At 39.5% G+C, this 21,121-nt stretch overlaps 1 protein-coding gene across 3 annotated transcripts in view; it reads left to right on the top strand.

Moving 5' to 3' along the window:
* plxnb3.S (plexin B3 S homeolog) overlaps window positions 1-19,118 on the top strand; it is a 46,007-nt gene extending 26,889 nt beyond the window's left edge. For 2 of the 3 annotated variants that reach the window (XM_018232771.2, XM_041574506.1), the window contains exons 9-35: window positions 1,852-1,966; window positions 2,255-2,368; window positions 3,478-3,600; window positions 3,734-3,827; window positions 4,222-4,391; window positions 4,517-4,662; window positions 6,619-6,724; window positions 6,872-7,002; window positions 8,407-8,586; window positions 8,669-8,837; window positions 9,641-9,874; window positions 10,000-10,161; window positions 10,239-10,387; window positions 11,020-11,120; window positions 11,215-11,432; window positions 12,082-12,260; window positions 12,393-12,459; window positions 12,770-13,076; window positions 14,407-14,510; window positions 14,592-14,679; window positions 15,166-15,332; window positions 15,482-15,642; window positions 16,353-16,500; window positions 16,591-16,655; window positions 17,249-17,324; window positions 18,058-18,132; window positions 18,221-19,118. In XM_018232771.2, coding sequence (XP_018088260.1) covers window positions 1,852-1,966; window positions 2,255-2,368; window positions 3,478-3,600; window positions 3,734-3,827; window positions 4,222-4,391; window positions 4,517-4,662; window positions 6,619-6,724; window positions 6,872-7,002; window positions 8,407-8,586; window positions 8,669-8,837; window positions 9,641-9,874; window positions 10,000-10,161; window positions 10,239-10,387; window positions 11,020-11,120; window positions 11,215-11,432; window positions 12,082-12,260; window positions 12,393-12,459; window positions 12,770-13,076; window positions 14,407-14,510; window positions 14,592-14,679; window positions 15,166-15,332; window positions 15,482-15,642; window positions 16,353-16,500; window positions 16,591-16,655; window positions 17,249-17,324; window positions 18,058-18,132; window positions 18,221-18,325 — 3,754 coding nt within the window. In that variant the 3' untranslated portion in view covers window positions 18,326-19,118. The remainder of the gene's footprint in view (window positions 1-1,851; window positions 1,967-2,254; window positions 2,369-3,477; window positions 3,601-3,733; window positions 3,828-4,221; window positions 4,392-4,516; window positions 4,663-6,618; window positions 6,725-6,871; window positions 7,003-8,406; window positions 8,587-8,668; window positions 8,838-9,640; window positions 9,875-9,999; window positions 10,162-10,238; window positions 10,388-11,019; window positions 11,121-11,214; window positions 11,433-12,081; window positions 12,261-12,392; window positions 12,460-12,769; window positions 13,077-14,406; window positions 14,511-14,591; window positions 14,680-15,165; window positions 15,333-15,481; window positions 15,643-16,352; window positions 16,501-16,590; window positions 16,656-17,248; window positions 17,325-18,057; window positions 18,133-18,220) is intronic. The other variant, XM_018232772.2, reaches the window with a different exon arrangement.
* The last annotated feature ends 2,003 nt before the right edge of the window (window positions 19,119-21,121 follow it).

Raw genomic sequence — 21,121 nt, 5'->3', positions numbered from 1 at the left:
GTTTATTTGGACACACTTTCTTTCATCAGATGACTCTTCCACACATCAGGGCATACAGATATACAATCCACGGCAATGATACACTTCTCCTTTTCTGGCTAAGCCGACACTCCAAACACACAAAGGTTTTTCCCCAAAACCTTCCGAAGGACATCCCTTTCCAGGGTTACTCACCACCTCCCTGCTTCAGCCGGGCTGACACCACGCCAGTGCACCACTGACCTTTCAGGGTAGGAATTTCCTTGTGACACCTTCCGGTCCTACCAGTCCGGCATACGACCTATGCCCCTCTGGCCTACTCCGGATAGGACTTTTCTTTTCCCCCTCCTTCAGGATGTCCTTTTTCCTATAACTTCCACTTGCACCCTCACTGGCTTAGCCTTGGCACATATGCCACTACCTCCTCGTTGGGGTCTTAACTACCCATGCTAAATAGTCCTGACTATCTGAAATACCTAGTATTTCACACTTGTGCCCTCTCTCTATCTAAATCCAAATGCATGTGAACAACCCTTTGGGTGTGTCTCCCCTTTAAATACCTTCTTCAATTAAACACTACCCTGACACTTACTGTGCATGTGCTGCTCTTAACTCTGTGCATGTGCTCTGCTATCCAGGATGGAACCTCCTGAACCATAGGTTTGACACCACTGCCACCTTGTGGTAGTTTCTAGTAATTACATTCAGATATTTACAACAATTTCCAAGCACTTCACACTTTGCACAATCCACAATCACATTTCCATTTAACATTCTGCCAATCACAAATTTTGCATAACATCCATTCAGATACATATTCAACACTTGATCACCCTCTTACAAGTAGTCTTTATATTACATGCATTTTCCCTAAAAGAGAACTCAATCTGAAAGTCTCCATACATATATATGTCCGTATCATTTCATTAGCTGTTTTCAGAAACCTACGTGAAGGCACGTTACTTCGTGCTACACCAGTACTGTTTTAAAGGCTTTCACATCCAGAGAAACCGAGGAAGTGAGGTGTGCAAGCACAACGGAACTTCCTGTCTTGCTGGGGGGGATACCAACAAATACGAGAGCTTGTTTCTGGAAATGGGTGAACAGTTGCAACTAAATCATATAAGGAAACCATGAAAGTGAAGAGTAGGGCAATTAAAGGAGAAGAAGAGGCATATTTAATTAGGGGTGCCAAAAGTTAGGTAAGTGATTATAGATACTTAACTCACACCTCGGTCGGTGCTCGTATCAGCAGAAAAATGCACCAGTCCGGGGGTTCTTCCAGTGAGCACCACGGAGTGATTGGCTTCTTCTTCTTTCTTCAAATTTCTTGGGGCAGATGCATGCACAGTAGAATTAAATACATCTGAGCTAAAGTTCATCTTTTCGCGCTACTACGCATGCGCACCCACAAGAATATAGAAGAAGAAGGAAGTCGACTGCTCCGTGGGGCTCCCTGGAAGAATCCGTGGACCAGTGCAGTTTTCTGCTGATAGGAGCACTGGGCTGGGGTGTCAGGTAAGTATATACAATCACTTGGGGGTCGCTAACTTTTGGCACCCCCAAGTAAAGAGCACCTTTCCTTCTCCTTTAATAGAAAATATTTTAATCCCCACTACATCAAAATGACTCATGCCGTTTGTCCCTGGCTAAAAATATGAGTCACTGATGTTAATTTGTTCCTTTCCTTTTGTCTGCCCTGGATTGAAAATGATTTGGGTGAGAAGCAAGATGTGCAATAAGTAAGAGCTTTCCTTACAGGGGTGCAGTCCACCATTTCATACTAATATTGCCGTTGCAGTGCTGTTGATCTTGCAGGACACAGATACAGTAGTAAATGCTAGAGATTAATGAAATGATTTGTGCCTGTAGGTGTGCCGGATGTGTAAGCAGCCAGTGGGATTGTCATTGGTGCGTGAATGATTATCAGTGCATTCATGATGCACAAAACTGCAGCCCATATCAAGAGATCATATACAATCAAAAAGTAAGAAGAAGCTGGGGCATTTAAACATACTATTGGGGTGTTTACTTTAGAAATAAATATATATATATATATATATATATATATATATATATATATATATGTATGTATGTATGTGTATATATATATATATATATGTATGTATGTATGTGTATATATATATATATATATATATATATATATATATATATATATATATATATATATATATATATATATATATATATATATATATATATATATATATATACACACACACACACACACACTTACACATCTGTTTGATGACAGCAGGGTGGTCCAGACGCTTGCCCAAGGATAGAGCGTGTTGTTGGGTCGTCATTGATCCCTGTTGGTATAGAGAGAGAACTGGATCTCATTGGACGTAATTTACAACTACTTAAGGTGCGAGAACAACTGATGGCTTTACTTTTACATAAATCCCACCTGGGCAAATGGTATTCTGTACAGGAATATAATATAAGTGGGAAATTACATGCTGATTGCTGTTATTAGATAAACTGAATGTCATGCATAAACTCCAATTATACAGAGACCCCAGTAACTAAATCAAAACTGAAATCTTAGAATGTTTGATCAGCTTTACAGCAGAACTAGTCCATGGAATTTACTCATAGTTTGTCATTCTCATGTCCCTTTAAAGGAGTGGGTCACCTTTAAGTTAACTTTTAGTATGTTATAGAATGGCTTACTCTAAGCATCTTTTCAATTGCCTTCATTTTTTTATTTTTCATAGTTTTTGAAGTAATGGTGTTCTTCTGACCCCATCTAAAAAAATGCTCTGCAAGGCTACAGATGTATTGATATTGCTACTTTTTATCGCTCATCTTTCTTTTCAACCCCAATCCTATTCATATTCCTGTCTCTTATTGAAATCAATGCATGGTTGCTAGGGTAATTTGGACCCTGGCAACCAGATTGCTGAAACTGCAAACTGAAGAGCTGCTAAATAAAAAGCTAAATAACTGAACTACAAATGATTAAAAATAAATATCGCAAATTTTCTCAGAATATCATGGTCTACATTATACTAAAAGTTCACTTAAAGAGGAACAAGCCCTTTAATAAATAATTGTATGAGGTGTGATTTGCCAGCTACAATTTAACTGGGCTACACAGCAGAATATTTTTAAGGCCCCTCAGGATAATGGTCTGTTTTATCAACACATATAATATATATATTTATACTTTTCTGGTCCCATAGCATTTAACTGGGTTCTGCTAGCATTTTGCATGCTTTTGTGGGCAGGGAGGAAAGGAGGAAGGACAGAGGGGGTAGGTGAGAGCTGCAGAGGGGAGCAAATCTGGACTAGGGGTAGGCAGAAGAATATTGAACAGGCACCTGCCCAGCGCCCCCACATTGTTGTGCCTAAGGCACCTGCCTCTTCTGCCTAGCCCTAGTTCCGGCCCTGACCTATGGATTTCAGTAAATCATCATACTATGTGACTTCATATTTTTCCACGCCACTCATTTTATTCTGTCTTTTCTGCAGGAGGATGTTCTGGGTTATAGTTGTGTAATTGATGCTCATGGCACCACAATCCCACTGCCTGCACAAATTGAGAATGTGACTGGAGAAAAAGATGTTTTTCAAGTGCACTGCCAGACGCACAAGGTGGGTAGGGAATTTGGCTAAATCTTGCATGCCTGGCTGGACCAAATCTGTACGGTTTTTACTGAGCAAGTGGCAGATTTATGTTAATTGCATAATCTGTATATTTCCTAATTATCTTATATCATGTCTACAGTTCGAGTATTCACTACATGTGCTGGAGCATCCAGTTACTGTTTATGTGATAGCGAGCAATGGCCATCGGGTGGATGATAAAGAAGACATTCTGGGTATGTCCAGCTGCTTTCCTCCTCCTATCCATAAAGGCTCTGTATGAATCCTCCTTTTCCATAAAGGTTCTGTATGAATCCTCCTTTCCATAACTGCTCTGTCCGACTCCTCTTTTTCCATAAAGGCTCTGTATGAATCCTCCTTTTCCATAATGGTGCTGTATGACTCCTTGTTTTCCATAATTGCCCGTATAACTCCTGCTTTTCGGTAATAGCCCTGTATGATGCCTCCTTTTCCATAATAGCCCTGTATGAATCCTTCTTTTTTATAATGGCCCTGTATAATGCCTGTTTTTCCTTAATGGCCCTATATGACACCTGCTTTTCTATATTGGCTCTGTAAGACTACTTCTTTCTTATGGTGGATCTGTAGAACTTCCTTTTTTGTTTTTAGTGGTTTTGTATAACTGCTCGGTTGGACAGTCAGACTGTAGTCGCTGCCAGGCCTTGCATAATCAATACAACTGTGTGTGGTGTGCCAAAATGGAAGGTGAAGCCTGTCTGCATCAGAGTCAGTGCCAGCAGAGTGCTCTTGATGTCTGTCCCACACCATCGATCAGTTCGGTAAATAAAAGTCTATGTTTGAAGAGGACAAGGTTAAGTTAATTGGGAAAATGTTGATGGGGAAATGTATGTTTTTGGGCTGTTTATTTGTTTCATTAATGAATGTCCATGTCTCTTTCTGGCAGTTTTCTCCATTGACCGGTATCATTCAGGGTGGGACTACACTCACTATCACCGGAGCCAACATGGGTCAGAAAGCAGAAAATGTGTCCGTGAAAGTAGCTGGCCACCCATGCACCCTGCTGCCGAATCTTTACATTACTTCTAATAGGTTGGTAATTAAAGGTTTTTGAGTATCCTGCGCTGTACTGTACAGGTTGCATAAATGGCAGCTTGTGGGGATGTTATAATAAAAATACGCCTGTTAGTAAAAAAAAGTTGTTGAAGGTTTGAAACAATTTAATTACAAAGCAATTATAAAAACTTTCATGTAGATAATAAAAACGCTAAGAATGTTTGGTTGGTTATAAAGCACAAGTAATTTGTTTGCAGTAAGACTGCAATTGAGCTGATATTCCAGTTTTTAGGGTTAATTTGAGGCGTAGAATCTAATAAAGTTGCAAGGTGTTCAATGTGCTGTTCCATATGCTTCTCGGCCACTTAGGGAAGCTATGCTTAGGGGTCAGCAGGGAAATCGTCAAGAAGAAATTGATGTACGGTGTTGCTTATTAAGTTCTGACACCGATATGTACTGGCTTCTGTCCTTGCCATGTAATGTGACTCTGAATGAATTACTTGTATGGTGAATTTTATATTGTATTTACACAGCCTATGACTTTGTTACACGAAACACGTAAGGCTATATATGTGACATAATGGCGGCTCTAAGAGGCACCGTGCCTGCTAAAGAGCAACAGTGCTCTCAGGCTGGTACACACTCACTCACAAAACATAAAGTGTAGCATTTCTAGCCTAATCCTTTGAAAAGCTTTAGTTCTCTTTTATAAGGGTTGTTTACCTTCAAATTAACTTTTAGCAAGATGTATGTATTGATATTCTGACACAATTTGCAGTTGGTTTTAATTTTTTTTATTATTTGTGGATTTTGAGTTACTTTGCTTTTTATTCAGCAGCTCTTCAGCTTGCAATTTCAGAATCTGGTTGCTAGGGTCTAAATTAATCTAGCAACCATGCATTGATTTGAAAAAGAGGCTGGAATATGAATAGGAGAGGCCTGAATAGAAAGATGAGTAATAAAAAGTAGCCATAATAATAAATGTGTAGCCCTACCAAGTGTTTGTTTTTAGATGGGGTCAGTGACCCCCATTTGAATGCTGTGAACCATTCTATAATTTACTAAAAGGTAACATAAATGTTAACCACCCCTTTAAATGCTGATGCTTGATTATTCTTGGAATACGTCTAACGAGTTCATAAAAGGTTCTTGCTTTTGTCATACCCAGAAAATTAGTTTAGTCTTGTTTTGCATGACCTACCTGCCACATACAAAATATTCAAACCTGATTCCCTTGTGGCAGTTGCATAGCTGGTTCTATCTGGCAAATATCCTTTACATGAGGCTGTTTTGAAAACATCATTATTTTTAAAACCTCCACATCATAGTCTACCCCCTGCTGGTTATCATTGTTAATGAAGACATATTCAAATAGAAGCTGATAGAAGCTGTGCCGTAACTAGATATCACTGGGCCCCAAAGCAAATTATTTTTTAGGCCCCCAAAATATTTAGAGGTTGACTTGTTTTACCAATGTTTATTGAAACTGTATATGAATTAGGGCCTCCTGGACCCCCCTGCAGCCGAAGGGTCTGCTTCCTCTGTAGTTACACCCCTGCTTCTGATGGTCACTTTATAAATGTCAAGCACTTAATATGGGCCTCAGCTCAAAACTCCCAAACGTAGTTACAGTCACCTACAAATGGGGCAGAACGCAGTGTGCAAAATGATTTTAAAAAATTGGCAATTGCATACTGGGATTTGTATAGTGAATGACCCCTAATGGCTCACATTCTCCAATATAACCAGTTTGTCCAAACAAAACAAATCGGACTGGCCAAATAAAATTAAGATAGAATGCATTTTATTAGGCCTACCAATAAAACCCTCTGCAACCATAAAACATACTTCCTGATCACTGCTAATAAATCTGTGAAATGTGGCCACTATGGCCACAGTACTGGTTTAACCAGCTGAACAAGTGCACTGCTATTGTCTTCGCTCTGTAGCAGTTCATAAAATAGAGGATTAAATATCAATTCTTTCTTGTAGAATTGTTTGCACCCTGTCTGCCAGCGATGCTGAAAAGTCTGGGCCTGTAGAGGTTTATGTGGACGATCAGCAACCGGGGGTTTCAGTCCAACATTTCACATACCAGGTGTGTTCAATAGCAAACTACTAGCTGTATGTCTAAAAACCTTGTGGCTTGCACTTGGCCCTTATTGGATAATAGGAATTGTACTTTTATACTTTTGCTTTGTTGATTAGCTAGAATAATCTTAGTTACAATGCCAACTCCCAACAGGATCCTGTGCTGCAGTCTCTGCATCCCCTGCAAGGCCCTGTGGCTGGTGGAACACTAATAACCATCATTGGTGTCAAGCTTTTAACAGGAGATCTGATCAATGTTACAGTGGGGGATATTCCCTGTAAAATGTAAGTAGGTGAATATCTTCGTCAGTGTGAAACAGTATTGTTAGATTCCCAAAAACTCTCTACTGCCATTCAGGTCAAAATAGGGACTTGACTCAGAGGGAAACATTAAAGCCCCACCTTCAGGTTTTGATGCCATTTGAGACCCATGTATTGGAATATGCTGGCTTCTGAGCCTGCAGTTCTAGCCTTGCCAAATCTGTCTCTCTAACCACAACTTTCTTTCTCACCAGCTAATATATTAAATTTCTATTACAAGAAGCCAAAATTGGACATATCCTGGTAACTAACAAACCTTTTAAAAGAAGCACCCTGAAACCTGAATGCACCCTGTTATACTCATCAGCCATTCTTAGATTTTGATGCTTGTAAAGTCTGCCGTTGATCATTAGAATTCTTCCATTTAAAGAAATTGAGTCTTCACAGCCAGGTCCTTCACTTGCAGAGACTGCTGTGACCAATTATTTTATAGTTAAAGGGGAACTATTGTGTAAGTAAAACTTTGATATAAGCTTCGTCATACTGAAATAAGAAACTTTCTAAATACATATTAATATTCTGTACTGTTACTGAAGTGTATGTTCACTGTTCCTCTCTCAGCATCTATTTCTTTTCATTCTGTCTTCTTTCAGGAGTTGGGTGTCAGATAATAATTGACAGTTAGATCCAATATATATTATAGGGGGCTCCTTTTGCCTAGAAGATGTATTAGAGCTCACTCTATTAAAATCACCAGACGTCATGCCTCTCTACATGCAGGATTTGTGCAAAAGGCAGTTATTTTGTTAGATTTTGTTTGCACTAGAATCAGGTATTTGAGTGAGCTCTAATACATCTGCTCCCCCCCCTATAAGATATATTAGATCTAACTGTCAATGACTATAAGACACCAAACTGATGCAAGAAGACAGAATGAAGAATAACAGATTCTGAGAGAGGGATAGTGAACATAAACTTGATTATTTCAGAAATTATGCAGAATATTTAATTGATTATATTTAGTTTCTTATTTCAGTATTTTCAGTATTTTGAAGCTTATATAAAATGTTTATTTTCGCAATAATTTTAAGGGGTTCTCCACCTTTCAAATACATTTTTTAGTTGTTTTCAGATTGCTAACCATAAATAATGGGGGATGTTAGCAACGACTTTATCAAATATAACTGCTGGCTTTAATGAAACTCAGGGATTCCCCCTCCCAGAGCTGTTTCAGAAAGACATGAGAAGGTGAATAATGAAGAAAAGACATCAATACTTTTAAAATGGTCACAAATAAAAAATTATCTGGAATCGGCAGTGGAAGATGAACAAACTCAAATCGTTTAATTTCATTATTTATTGTGTTCCTCATTATCACCGTCAGTTGTTGGTTGCAATGTTTTTTTTTATTTTTGTCTCACCTTCTAGACAAAATGGTGGAGTAACAGAAGGAGAGATACACTGTGTCACAGGTGCCAGTCCAGTCCAAGAGCATCTGCCAGTTAGTGTGTTTTATGGAAGTGCAAAACGGATGGTGGAGGACACACAATACAGCTATACAGAGAACCCAAGCATCTCATCAGCAAACCCCTCAAGATGCTTCTATGGGTAGGAAAACAGAAGATGATAGATTGCATGAATGGACCTCTTAACAATTCTCATATCTTCACTTCCCTTTCTTTTCTCTTAGAGGAGGACGTGTTATCTGGGTGGAAGGTACAAATTTGGATGTGGTAGAGACCCCAGTCATGACTGTCTTGGCCAAGCTATCTTCTGAAAAGCTTAGAGTGGACAATGGTAATAGTAGACGGAAGAAGAGAAAGAGGAGGAGAATACTAGAACATGAAGCTGTACAAGAGGTCGGTTACATTGTAAATTTGGTGCTGACTACATGTTAATAATTTTTTTTGCCGCATTTCGCAGCGGAATTGTCACCCTTAAACTTTAATGTGTTTTTGTGAATTTTCACAACGGGAAAAACATTTTGTCGGAGCAAAACGGGTTAAATTTGCCCATTTGTAGTTATTAATTCATGCTGTGGTGTAAATTAAATTGTTGACTTGTTGGAGATATTTTTTGGAGCTGTTATTTTTCCGTTCTCCTCTCACCTATACATCTGAGATGCTAAATCTACCCTAAAGCTGACCACAGACGCAAAGATCCGATCGTACGAATCAATGTTCGATAGGACTTTCCCATCTCCCGACCTGCCACTAACCATTCAGATCAAAGTCTTACAATTCCGACCAAATAAAGTAGTTAAAGAACAGATCAGCCGATGTTCTGCCCCTGACAGCAATCGTATGATAGACAAAGCTAGTTACAGTCTCCCACTGAAAATCGTACGATCGGCAATACACGCAGAGATATTACCCCTGTCCAATCGACCAAACGACCGATCTCCGCCGGACGAAAAATGTCTGGACTCTCCACACACGTTCTTAAAAACGTACGAATCCTTGCGTCTATGGCCAGCTTTAGGCTCACTGGTGATTATTACTTATTCCTGTCCCTTAGCATGTTGTGATGTTTACATGTATGGATGAAATGGTGTCCAGATGGAGCCAGATTCCGAGCCAACATGTTAAATCAACCATAGGTTATATAAACAAGTCATGATTGTGTATAATCCATCATAAACTTCTTGTTCTGTGCCTTTCAGTTTACTGAGCAATGCCAGCACAATTCCTCCACTCTTTTGAAGTGTTTCTCCCCAAACATCAGTGAAACTTTTGAACCTGTGGATGTATTGTTCATCCTGGACAACGTGCGGATCCCATTCAGCAGCCTCAGAGAGAGCTTCACTTATATCAAAAACCCAACATTTAAACCTCTGAACAGAGAAAATCCAAGCAAACCATACAATCTGAAACCTGGGAACGTTCTTGATATAGAGGTACAAATTCTTGCCTTCTTCTTTTTTTCAACAATTACAACTGGCAACTGCTTTGTTTTTCCCTTTTCTTACCTCTTTCTTTCTCTGGTTTCCATCAGATTAAACCATTTTACGTTTATTGTTAGGGAGAGGGACTAGATTCTGGGATTAGTAAACAAGAAGTTGTTGCAAAAATTGGACATGGCACCTGCACTGTGAAAACGCTGACGCATAATCATCTGTACTGCGAGCCTCCTCCTGAATCACCACAGCCACTTGACTTGAGCACATCTCTGCCTGAGTTTGTGGTGAGTTTTTGAATGAAAGGGTATGATTGTTTGCCACTTTGTCAGTGTCCAAATGATTCTCTATTCCTTTCCATCAGGTGCATATGGGGAAACTTCAATTCAATCTTGGACAAGTAAAATATGATGTAGATGGGCAAACTGCTTTTCCCAAGGAAGCTAAAATTGGACTGGCAGTTGTAGCCACTCTTCTTGTCCCTATTGTGCTAATAATCATTTATATGTACAGGTAAGTTGAGGGACAAATCTGGGGGAAACAAGATGGGGCAAAAAGAATCTTTTACTCCTTGGGCTGTGCATATGCATTATTATATAAGTCCTTAAAGGAGAAGGAAAGGTTAAAACTAAGTAAGCCTTATCAGAAAGGTCCATCTAAATATACCAGTAACCCCCCAAAGTAATGCTGCTCTGAGTCCCCTGTCAAAGGAGACACTGCATTTCTTTCCTTCTATTGTGTACTCATGGGCTTCTGTATCAGACTTCCTGCCTTCAGCTTAAACCTCATTGCCCTGGGCAAGAGCATGCTCAGTTTGCTCGTCTTCCCCCACCCCCTCCCTTCTCTACAGTAATCTGAGCCCAGAGCAGGGAGAGGCTCAGGCAGGAAGTGATGTCACACCACATTAATACTGCAGCTCCTATCCTAAACAAACAGAGAGTTTCTAGAGCTTTTTACTCAGGTATGGTAAAACATTCTACAGAATAAATATAGCATTCTAGCTTGCACTATTGCAGCTAATCTATTGGCAATAAAATGCCTCCGTAGCTTTCCTTCTCCTTTAAGTCACCAAGTGCATAGTACTGTTCACGATAAGAAAAAAAATGCATTGTGTAGTCACCTTTACTCTTTGGTAATGTTTCCAGAAGGCAAAGCAAGATGGCCATGAGAGACTATAAGAAAGTGCTTGTGCAACTGGAGAACCTGGAGACCCGTGTAGGAGATCAGTGTCGAAAGGAATTTACTGGTATGTTCCCACCTTACTTCCATTAGATTTGTTTGTTTTTCTTGTAAAGATATTTACTCCTTGTCTATCATGGTGTCACCCTTTCTTCTTTCAGATTTAATGACAGAAATGATGGATCTTAGCAGTGAACTTGAAGGCACTGGAATTCCCTTTCTGGATTCTAGGACATATGTTGAAAGAATCTTCTTCCCTGTAAACATTGACTCTCCACTCCCAAAGAGCTTAGATGTTCCAGCAGGAAGAAGGAGCACTGTGGAACAAGGCCTTACACAGCTGTCCAACCTCCTCAATAACAAGCTTTTTCTTACCAAGGTACAAGAGTTAAACTCTCTTAATGAAATTGTTACCCGTGCCATCTCTGTTTAACAATCATCCCCCACCTAGATACAATTTATACATCTAAATGTTACTGTAGGTTGCAATGCCTCCCCTTCATCAGTGCTCAAATCACTCTGATGACCTAATTTGCTAATGGCAGAGACATAACTAGTTTTAGGCAGATAATGCATGTGCTCAGATGCAATTGGGAGGGTGTGCTCCCTTCTTATGGTGAGCATAGGAGATGTGCAAGTGGCATGGGTGACATACAGAGCAGGGGGTGTTGGCGTGGTGTGGAACAAGCAGGCTTGCAATCAGAATGGGGTATTAATGTGCAGAGTTGCAGAGGAGAGCCATTCAGAGTGCCAGGCCAAGCAGTATCTCCTTGGGCACCAATACTACTTGGCTTGGCGTTGTGTTGTGTCTAAATGCAAGTTGCAGCGAAGAGTCCTCAACTTAACACTTGCAATAGAGCAGCCGTATAACACCTTATTCACGATCAATTGTCATGAAAATATACATAAATATTCTGCAAGCAAAATGCCAATTTTTGTAATGCTTTCATAACTGCATTGTGGACAGAATTATTTGCACTTTGCCTCTATTAGTTAATGAACGTGACTCCGGCATTATGTTTTTTTAGCTAATTGAAACCCTGGATGCTCAGTTCACACTTTCCCAGCGGGACCGATGCCATGCTGCTTCTCTGCTCACTGTGGCTTTGCACGGAAAATTGGAATATCTTACAGATGTCATGAAAACACTGCTGGCTAATCTGATAGACCAATGCGTGGCCAAGAATCCAAAGCTCCTGTTTCGCAGGTTAGTGTCTGGCTGTGCAGAATGTATCCAAACAAGAATATTCCATTTATAGCGTGTACGTTGCACAGGGGGTAAATTTGTGTAGTGATTGTGTAGATTCTCTTCCACCTTTTAATGTTTATTTTCCTGCAGGACAGAGACCATCGTTGAGAAACTTCTATCAAACTGGATGTCTATCTGTCTCCAGACAGACCTTCGGGTGAGTGCATATATCACCTTTACCCTTTCTCCACACAGATATGACTCTTAGCTTTTCCAACTGTATAGTTAGAAAAGGAACATGCTGTAACATTCAGAGATGCTCATGCATGTACAAAGTTGCCCCTGCGCATTAATTTTTTCCAAGTGAGACCTCTGTTCTCTTCTTGTTTGTGTCATTTCTGAAACAAAATGATCCAACAGCTGTGGTTTTGGAAATAGAAGATTGTTTACTGAAAAGACCTGGGCAGCCAAGTTGAATAAATGATTGTTGTAGGAGCTAAACATTTTTAAATATGTTATTCTTACAGGAAGCAGCTGCAGAGCCTCTGTACATGTTATACTGTGCCATTAAGTACCAAGTGGATAAAGGTCCAGTGGACGCAGTGACTGGCAAGGCAAAGCGTACCCTAAATGATTGTCACTTGCTACGGGAGGACATAGACTATCGTCTCATGACACTTACCGTGATAGTGAAAAGTGGGCGAGAGACACATCATGTTCCTGTGAGAGTGCTTGATACAGACACAATCACCCAGGTCAAACAAAAAATCCTGAACCAAGTTTACAAAGGAACCCCATTCTCGCAGAGACCAGAAGCTACCACTCTAGACCTAGGTATGGATATCTAGGTCTAGCTCCTCTTTTTTTAATTTTATATATATTTATTTAAAATGAACCTTGTGTTGGTACAGAAGTCAGGTTTCAGGAGGTCATATGTGACCCAGAATCTTAGGTATTACACATTGATTGTATTTTGATGTCATTTAAACATTTTCATTAGGGTAATTCTGAAGTTGTATATCACAAAAATATATTTAGCTCCATTCAAACTCTGTACTTGTGAACCCAAATCGCTACACAAAATAGTAATCTAATCCAAAACCATAGATTTGTTAAATTCAATAGCGATTGCTTCTTCAAAGGTATAAACCGTTCACCCAAGTCATTTTCTGACCTGGGTGTATAAACCCCAGTCCCACAATCCAGGGTTCTTTGAACCTTTAACACTGCATGTATCATGAAATTAAAATTGCACTCACCGCTTGGCCTGGGTGCACCGCCCCGAACCCATAGCTTGAGGTGAAGTATAAACAAAGAATTACTGGCAAGCGCTCCTTTTCGCCACTCAATAGATAAAAATTCTACTTTATTACAGCAGTTTAAAAACATGAACATCTAGACGCATTTCGTATAAGATAATATGTATGCATTCCGAAGTTGTGTTTAGGTGTGATGGTAACGTTTGAAAATGTTGAAAGGTGTTGGAGGACTCCATTTATAAGGGTCATGAAGCCTAAACATAAATGCAGACCCTATTTATAAAATTCAAAATCAGCTTCCTGTCTAGTTCAAAGCTAATTGCTAGAATGGGTGTCTTTTCTTTTCAAGATCTAGTACATTTTTGGTCCTAACTGCATACATTTTAGAAAAACCCATAGCACCCCCTGTTGTAAAATATGAGGACTCAACTCCTGAGTTCCATGATTTGTAAAACACCTCACACCCAGATGCCTTGTTAAAGTTGTTGGAACTTCCTATTGTGACTTCTAATATTCAAACATAAAAGAGAGAGAACCCCAAATCATTAAATAAGAATCTCACTTGTACAAATGCTGGGTTCGGGTGCCATGCCCCGAACCATCAGCTGAGTATGACGGAACACTGTAGAAAACATTATAGGACTTACACTCAGCAAAAACTCCAACATATAGGTCAAAAGTAAAGTAGAATAGCTATTTATTCAAATAGCATAACAAAATAAGTCTTGTGCGTTTTGTGCTTGGCCATAGGCTAATATTCTTATATTGACTTGCCTTATATTATAAGCTATATTATTCTCTATATATTATATTTTTTAAATAGTGAAGATAGAATGATTCTGTTTGCTTTCTTAGAAGACCGAAAAATGGAAGTGATTTAACTTTTGTTTTTTTGTTTTTTATAGAGTGGCGCTCTGGAAATGCAGGCCATTTGACGCTGTCTGATGAGGACCTGACGTCGCTAATACAGGATCAGTGGAAGAGGCTAAACACACTGCACCATTACAAAGTAAGAACATGGACAGACTTTATGTGACAGTAGGAGTGGTGCTTTTGCCTGAGCCTTACAAAGATTATTTCTTCCTTTCAGGTTCCTGATAATGCAACAGTGGCTCTTATCCCAAGGCTACACAATAATCAGTGTGAGACTCCAAGCAACAGTTTCATAGGTGGCGAAAGTGAGTATTTGTTTGTCTTGAGTTTCCTGACCATTGCCACCATGTTTTTTGTTGTTGCTGTTTTCCATTGGTTACTAGACTGCTTCCCATGACCAGCATAGCAGAGGCTCCAAACATTATCCTTCCTTACACCCTATGCCCTAAGCCTGTGATCCCCCAAACAGTGGCTCACGAGCAACATGTTGCTCACCAACCCCTTGGATGTTGCTCCCAGTGGCCTCAAAGCAGTTGCTTATTTTTTAATTCCTGGCTCGGAGTCAAGTTTTGGTTGTATAAAAAACAATTGTACTGCCAAGCACAGTCTCCTGCTGCTTGCCAGTACACATAGGGGCTACCAAATGGCCAATCAAAGCCCCTTTTTGGCACCCCTGAGACTTTTTTTAAATGCTTGTGTTGCTTCCCAACTGTTTTTACATCTGAATGTGGCTCACGGGTAAAAAAGGTTGGGGACCCCAATTGATACTATTCTGTCTGTGTATCCTACAGAGACGCCAATGTTGGAGGATGGAGAAGAGGGAGGAATTAGAACTTGGCACCTTGTGAAGTCTGCGGAGGAACCAGAGGTTTGCAAGAATCGGAGAAGCAGCCTGCGGGAGCGAGAACGTGCCAAAGCGATACCAGAAATCTTTTTGACCCGGTTACTGTCTATGAAGGTGAGGCATAAGAAATCATACCACTTCTCCTCTTAGTATTCTAGTCCCAAGAATAGACTGACTATGACTCTTATTATCATGGCACATCTTTGGCAATATGGCCATTGGTATTCTGATTACTAAACCCCTGTACCCATTGGCACCCACAGGGCACATTGCAGAAGTTTGTGGATGACACATTTCAGGTGATGTTGGGCGTCAACCGACCAGTGCCTATTGCTATCAAGTATTTCTTTGATTTCCTTGATGAGATGGCTGAGAAGCATGAGATTACCGATGCAGAAACTGTACACATCTGGAAGACAAACAGGTGAACAAGCTCTAGAAAGTATGTAGAGCAGATTTCACAGCATCCTCAGTCATTATCCAAGATGCTGACATGTGACTTTCCCATGATGTGGCGATACTGGTGTGTTAAGATTTAACTAGAATTCCAGTTTCATCTTTAAAATCAGAATATTTTAACTAGTTTCATATTAAATTTCGTCTTAGAATAGAATACTGGTTATGTAAGCGACACTGCAAGGTTGCCCCATGGTTACCAACCACCAGTTGTCTTTTACTGGTTTAGGGCACTTAGTATAATGAAATGGAATATTCCCAGGAGATCCTAGCCTGTTTCCCAGCCCATATAAAAGATAGGAGCATGTGGGGTCTACTTTTAGTGATGTTGTCCCATTATGATCTACATCCATAAAAGCATTGTTAGCATTCTGTTCCATGGAAAATCTGACTTAAATGTTAATTTATAGGAAAATATTTATTATTATATTTAACAAACAACTATTTCTTATGTAACCTTAATAATAATAATAAATATCTAAATGAAAAGCATGAAAAAGAAGGGTGACTTAGACAAGCTTTTTGTTGACAGTGTCTTGAGATCTACTGATCATCAGCTAAAGGTCTACTGGTAGATACCGATCTACCTTTTGGGCACCCCTGGGTTACAGGATATGGGTAATATTCTCACTCTCATACCTTCTTGATTTTTTTTTCCTTTTCCTTCCCTTCTACCAGCCTTATGTTACGGTTCTGGGTGCTAATTCTGAAAAACCCTCAGATGGTGTTCGACGTTGAGGTATCAGAGAATGTGGATTCCATCCTGGCCGTGATAGCTCAGACTTTCATTGACTCCTGCACCATCTCTGAGCACAAAGTTGGGAGGGTGAGTGTGGCTGTATTATATTTTGGTAGTGGGTGACATTATGATGTTAAGGAAATAAAGTACCATTGTTAACCTGCCCTTCCTTTGCAGGACTCTCCCGTCAACAAACTGCTATATGCAAGGGAAATCCCACGATATAAACAACTTGTTGAAAAGTAAGCATATTCTAATAAGTCTGTTTAGTGCTTTGTATCTTAATAAGTGGCTTTCACTTTGATCTTAACCCTGGATTTTAATGTTCTGATCAGCTATAGGTTAATTTTAGTTCTCAATAGGGATGCACTGAATCCACTATTTGGAATTCGGCCGAATACCAAACTGAATCCTAATTTGCATATGCAAATTAGAGGCAGGAAAGGAAAAAGTGTGACTTTTTTTTTACTTCCTTGTTTTGTAAAAAGTCACGTGATTTCCCTCCCCACTCTAATTTATATATGCATATTAGGATTCGGATTCAGTGTGGCCAGGCACAAGGATTCGGCCGAATCTGAATCCCAAACTGAATCTTGGATTTGGTGCATTCCTAGTTCTCAATACAATTATTACTACACACACATGGATTGCAATGATGCTTACACCAGAACACATCTAAGAAAATATTCATAGAAAGGCCTAACTTCATAAAATGAATGTGCAGCAGCAATGCACATCATCTGCCATTTAGAACAGTCAACGCTTGTTCAGTATTTGGAATCCAGACATATTTGAGAGGATTGTAATTTTCCTTTTGCACAATGTCTCTTTGTAGCTACTATGCTGACATCAAAAATACACCTGCTGCCAGCTACCAAGAAATGAATTCCTTCCTCACAGAGCAGTCTGGGGTAAGTGGGAGTGCTCAAAATGTATACATCATTCATGTCTAAGTGGAGCAGGTCCATATTCAAACATTCCAAGTGTCAAGTGTATCAGAAGCTGTACCCAGAGGAAACCCACTCAAACATGGAAAGAACATACAGACTTAGTGCCCTGGCTGGAGTCAAACCTGTGTATGCCAAATATAAATTATATAAATTGGCCAGTATACAGTTATGATAGAAGCAAAGGTGCCAATCCCTAGTTATTCTAGTTGGTTACCTTCTACCCCAAGCTGGTGCTCCCCTTTTTCAAAAAATACAATCAGTCCACTGACTTTTTCTGTGAGTATTATTTTGCTCCGTGTTCCAGACATCCTCTGAGAAAATGTAAAATTGGGGTTCTATGGTATCTCTAAATAGATAGTTAGGTCCTATTGACCTACATGGCTGAGGGTAAGCATTATGGAAACCACCATTTGTATGTATAAATGCAAATATGCAGAGAAGGAGTGTCTTACACATGCAATAATCTATGACCCCCTACCTTGATATTTATGGTCAAATAAAGGGACTATGCTTCATACTGAGATTGTTCATTTTGCTTAATAAAGTACAGAAAAGAGGCTTGCACGGAATAATATGGCCATTGGTGGTGATCTAATCCATGGATTGCATTTCAGGATAACGATGTTATGATTGTCAATGCAAGCTCGTTTATTAATGTTAATTGTCTGTATTTCTTCTTCTTCTATCTGGGCAGGCTCATTCGCCTGAACTGAACTCCTTGGTTGCACTGCAGGAGCTTTATAATTACATCAACAAGTACTATGATCAGGTAGGTGGCTTAATAGTGTAACCTGTGCAAAAAAAAACGAAAAGGGAGAAATGCATCAGGGTAACGAATCCTCTTCACTCATCAACAGATTAGCTCAGCCCTGGAGGAAGATCCAAACGGGCAGAAGATGCAACTGGCTTACCGCCTTCAGCAGATCTCTGCTCTCGTAGAAAACAAAGTAACTGATCTGTGATGATCTGCAAATACACTTGATGGTTTTGCTGGCATTTGCTCATGCTGACACTTGTGTAGGAGAACCAGGAGAGATCATGGACTATAAGCTCCATCACATTATGTGTTTTGGGGTTTTCCCTTCTTAAGCCATATCTAGAGACTGCTCACTGCAGCATATTGTGCTTGTGGGAGGTTTGGCACCTTTTGGAATTCAGGACGCAGCACTTAGTTCAATCAGTTTGCGTTACCTTTCCCCCCTAGAACAGTTTGCTCTTATTGGCTGATAGGCCTCTGGAATTTTATAAGTGCCTTAATGTAATGGACAAGCTGTTTTAACCTGAAGCCCTTTATCTGTACTGTTTTTGTCAGGGATGACTGTATTTCCACAGCCCCCTGAAACGTGATATTGTTCATGCTTCTGTCTTTATGTTGTACATTGCTTACCTGAGAAGTCCTTGCTGTGACTGGCTGTTGTAGTTGGGAAGGAGAAAATGCAGAGCTTAAGCTTTTAGTGGCAAGAGAGAATGAAATGGAGAGTGGCAGTGACCTGCTCAGGACGCAATGCGTGTGGCGTACGTGTTTATTGAGCCCATTTGCTGCTTGGACTGCAGACTCAGGTTTGCCCGCAAGGTGCCAAGACTATAAAGTACATCAACAAAAGGACCTACACTCTCATAAGAGGAACGATGCATCTGTCTATCCAGACAGACTTGTAAAGCTTTTCCTAAAGTATGCAAAAGCTGTAAATAAGTATATTTATTGCTCTTTTTACACGCAATGGTTTGCAAATAAAATGTGATCTTTTTTGAAAATAAAATGCATCTTTGTTGCAAAATATATATATATATATATATTAAAATAACAAATCTTCTTTATAATAGTAACTACCCAAACTTCTGTTTATTTCCACCTAGAACATAAAGGGGGTGCATGCTGCTTACGGTCTGTAAACAGATAGTCAACATATTCTACAGTCTAAGGGCCCTATCACATTCACACACTCCAGTGTCCATTTTATAAGGAGCCAATGAAACTGCCTCTATGGTTTTGGGTAGTGGGGCAGAAATTAGAGCAGGGGTGCCCGAAAGGTAGATTGGGATATACCAGTAGGTGGTTAGCTGGTGATCAGTAGATCTCAAGACACTATCACAAACAGCTTGTCTTAATCACCCTCCTGTTTCATGCTTTTCATTAAGATATTTATTATGTTAAGATCACATAAGAAACAGATGTTTGTAAAATTTAGCAATAAACATTCTCCCATTAATCAGTATTTAAGTAATATTTTTCATGGAACAGAATGCTAACAATGCTTTTATGGAGGTAGATCATAATGGGACAACATTACTAAAAGTAGACCTTTGCATTCGTAAAGTATGGGCATTCCTGAACTAGTAGAATTAAGCCAAAGGCAACTGGACATTTAGGGGGTTATTTTATATGGATTAGAGGAAACTTATCTGTATTTGGCAAAAAGGGACACTTTTAGTTACATGGTTTGTACAAAGTATGCATAACTTGATGTGCCCCGCCAAGGCAGTGTCCATGCATCAGTCCTACCTAAGTGAAAAAAGGGTATTTTCTTTGGGAGGAGAAAGACCATACCTGCTCTCTCTTTATTTGGCATGACCTCTTCCAAAGAAACATTCAGCATTATGGGCTTTTAAGTATTCTGTAGGACTGTGTTTAGAGGGGCGGGGGTTTGGAGAGCAAGTATTAAAGGGAAAGCCAGTTTTCTATATAGAATATACAAAAACAAAAAATGCAGCTCATCCATGTGTTGCAATTAAAATCAGTCTGGTGCATGGGTGTGTGGCTTATATCATATACTGAACTAAACAAATTATCCCAGCACTTATACAACTTTAAGGAACAATTGGATTAGAGGAAACTTATCTGTATTTGGCAAAAAGACACTTTTAGTTACATGGTTTGTACGAAGTATGCATAAGCTGATGCGTCCATGCATCAGTCCTACCTAAGTGAAAAAAGGGTATTTTCTTTGGGAGGAGATATATATATACATACATTTTTCTGATTTTTTTGAAGAAAAAAAAGTCAAACCAAACTAGAATCCACAATTTGACCTTATTTATTATTTAAAAAAGCATGATTTAATCTGTTAGGGTAAAAACTCGAAATCGAACGAAATCACAATTTTTTCTGCATTTATTCCTGAATTGTTCAATTTTTTCTGGCTCTGTCCCTGAAAAGCCAGAATTTTTCGAATTTTTGCACGAAAAAGTCGGATTTTTGGGTTAATTCCAGCACTGCCATTTACTTATACACAACCTCGGCAGGTCAGAGATGGCAGATTTTCGGATTCGAGCTTTTTGCTGCATCAGACTTTAATAAATTGAGTTTTACAAAAAATTCGAGTTTTGCCTCATAAAACTCGACCTGAGTTTAATAAATAAACCCCTAAGAGTTTTTCTTAAAAATGTTTCACCACTCGCCCGAATGTTCAAACCTTTGCGGGTAGTAAAGTCACAGACATCCAATCACAATGGTTCCATTGAACGTCATTAAAGGGGCACTGTCATGGGAAAAAAATTATTTTTCAAAATGAATCAGTTAATAGTGCTGCTCCAGCAGAATTCTGCACTGAAATCCATTTCTCAAAAGAGCAAACAGATTTTTTTATATTCAATTTTAAAATCTGACATGGGGCTAGACATTTTGTCAATTTCCCAGCTGCCCCTGGTCATGTGACTTGTGCCTGCACTTTAGGAGAGAAATGCTTTCTGGCAGGCTGCTGTTTTTCCTTCTCAATGTAACTGAATGTGTCTCAGTGGGACATGGGTTTTTACTATTG

This window comes from Xenopus laevis, chromosome 8S (genome assembly GCF_017654675.1).
Source record: "Xenopus laevis strain J_2021 chromosome 8S, Xenopus_laevis_v10.1, whole genome shotgun sequence".
Classification (NCBI taxonomy): domain Eukaryota; kingdom Metazoa; phylum Chordata; class Amphibia; order Anura; family Pipidae; genus Xenopus; species Xenopus laevis.
The sequence above is the reverse complement of the archived record's forward strand: the minus strand, read 5'-3'. Positions and strand labels throughout refer to the sequence as shown.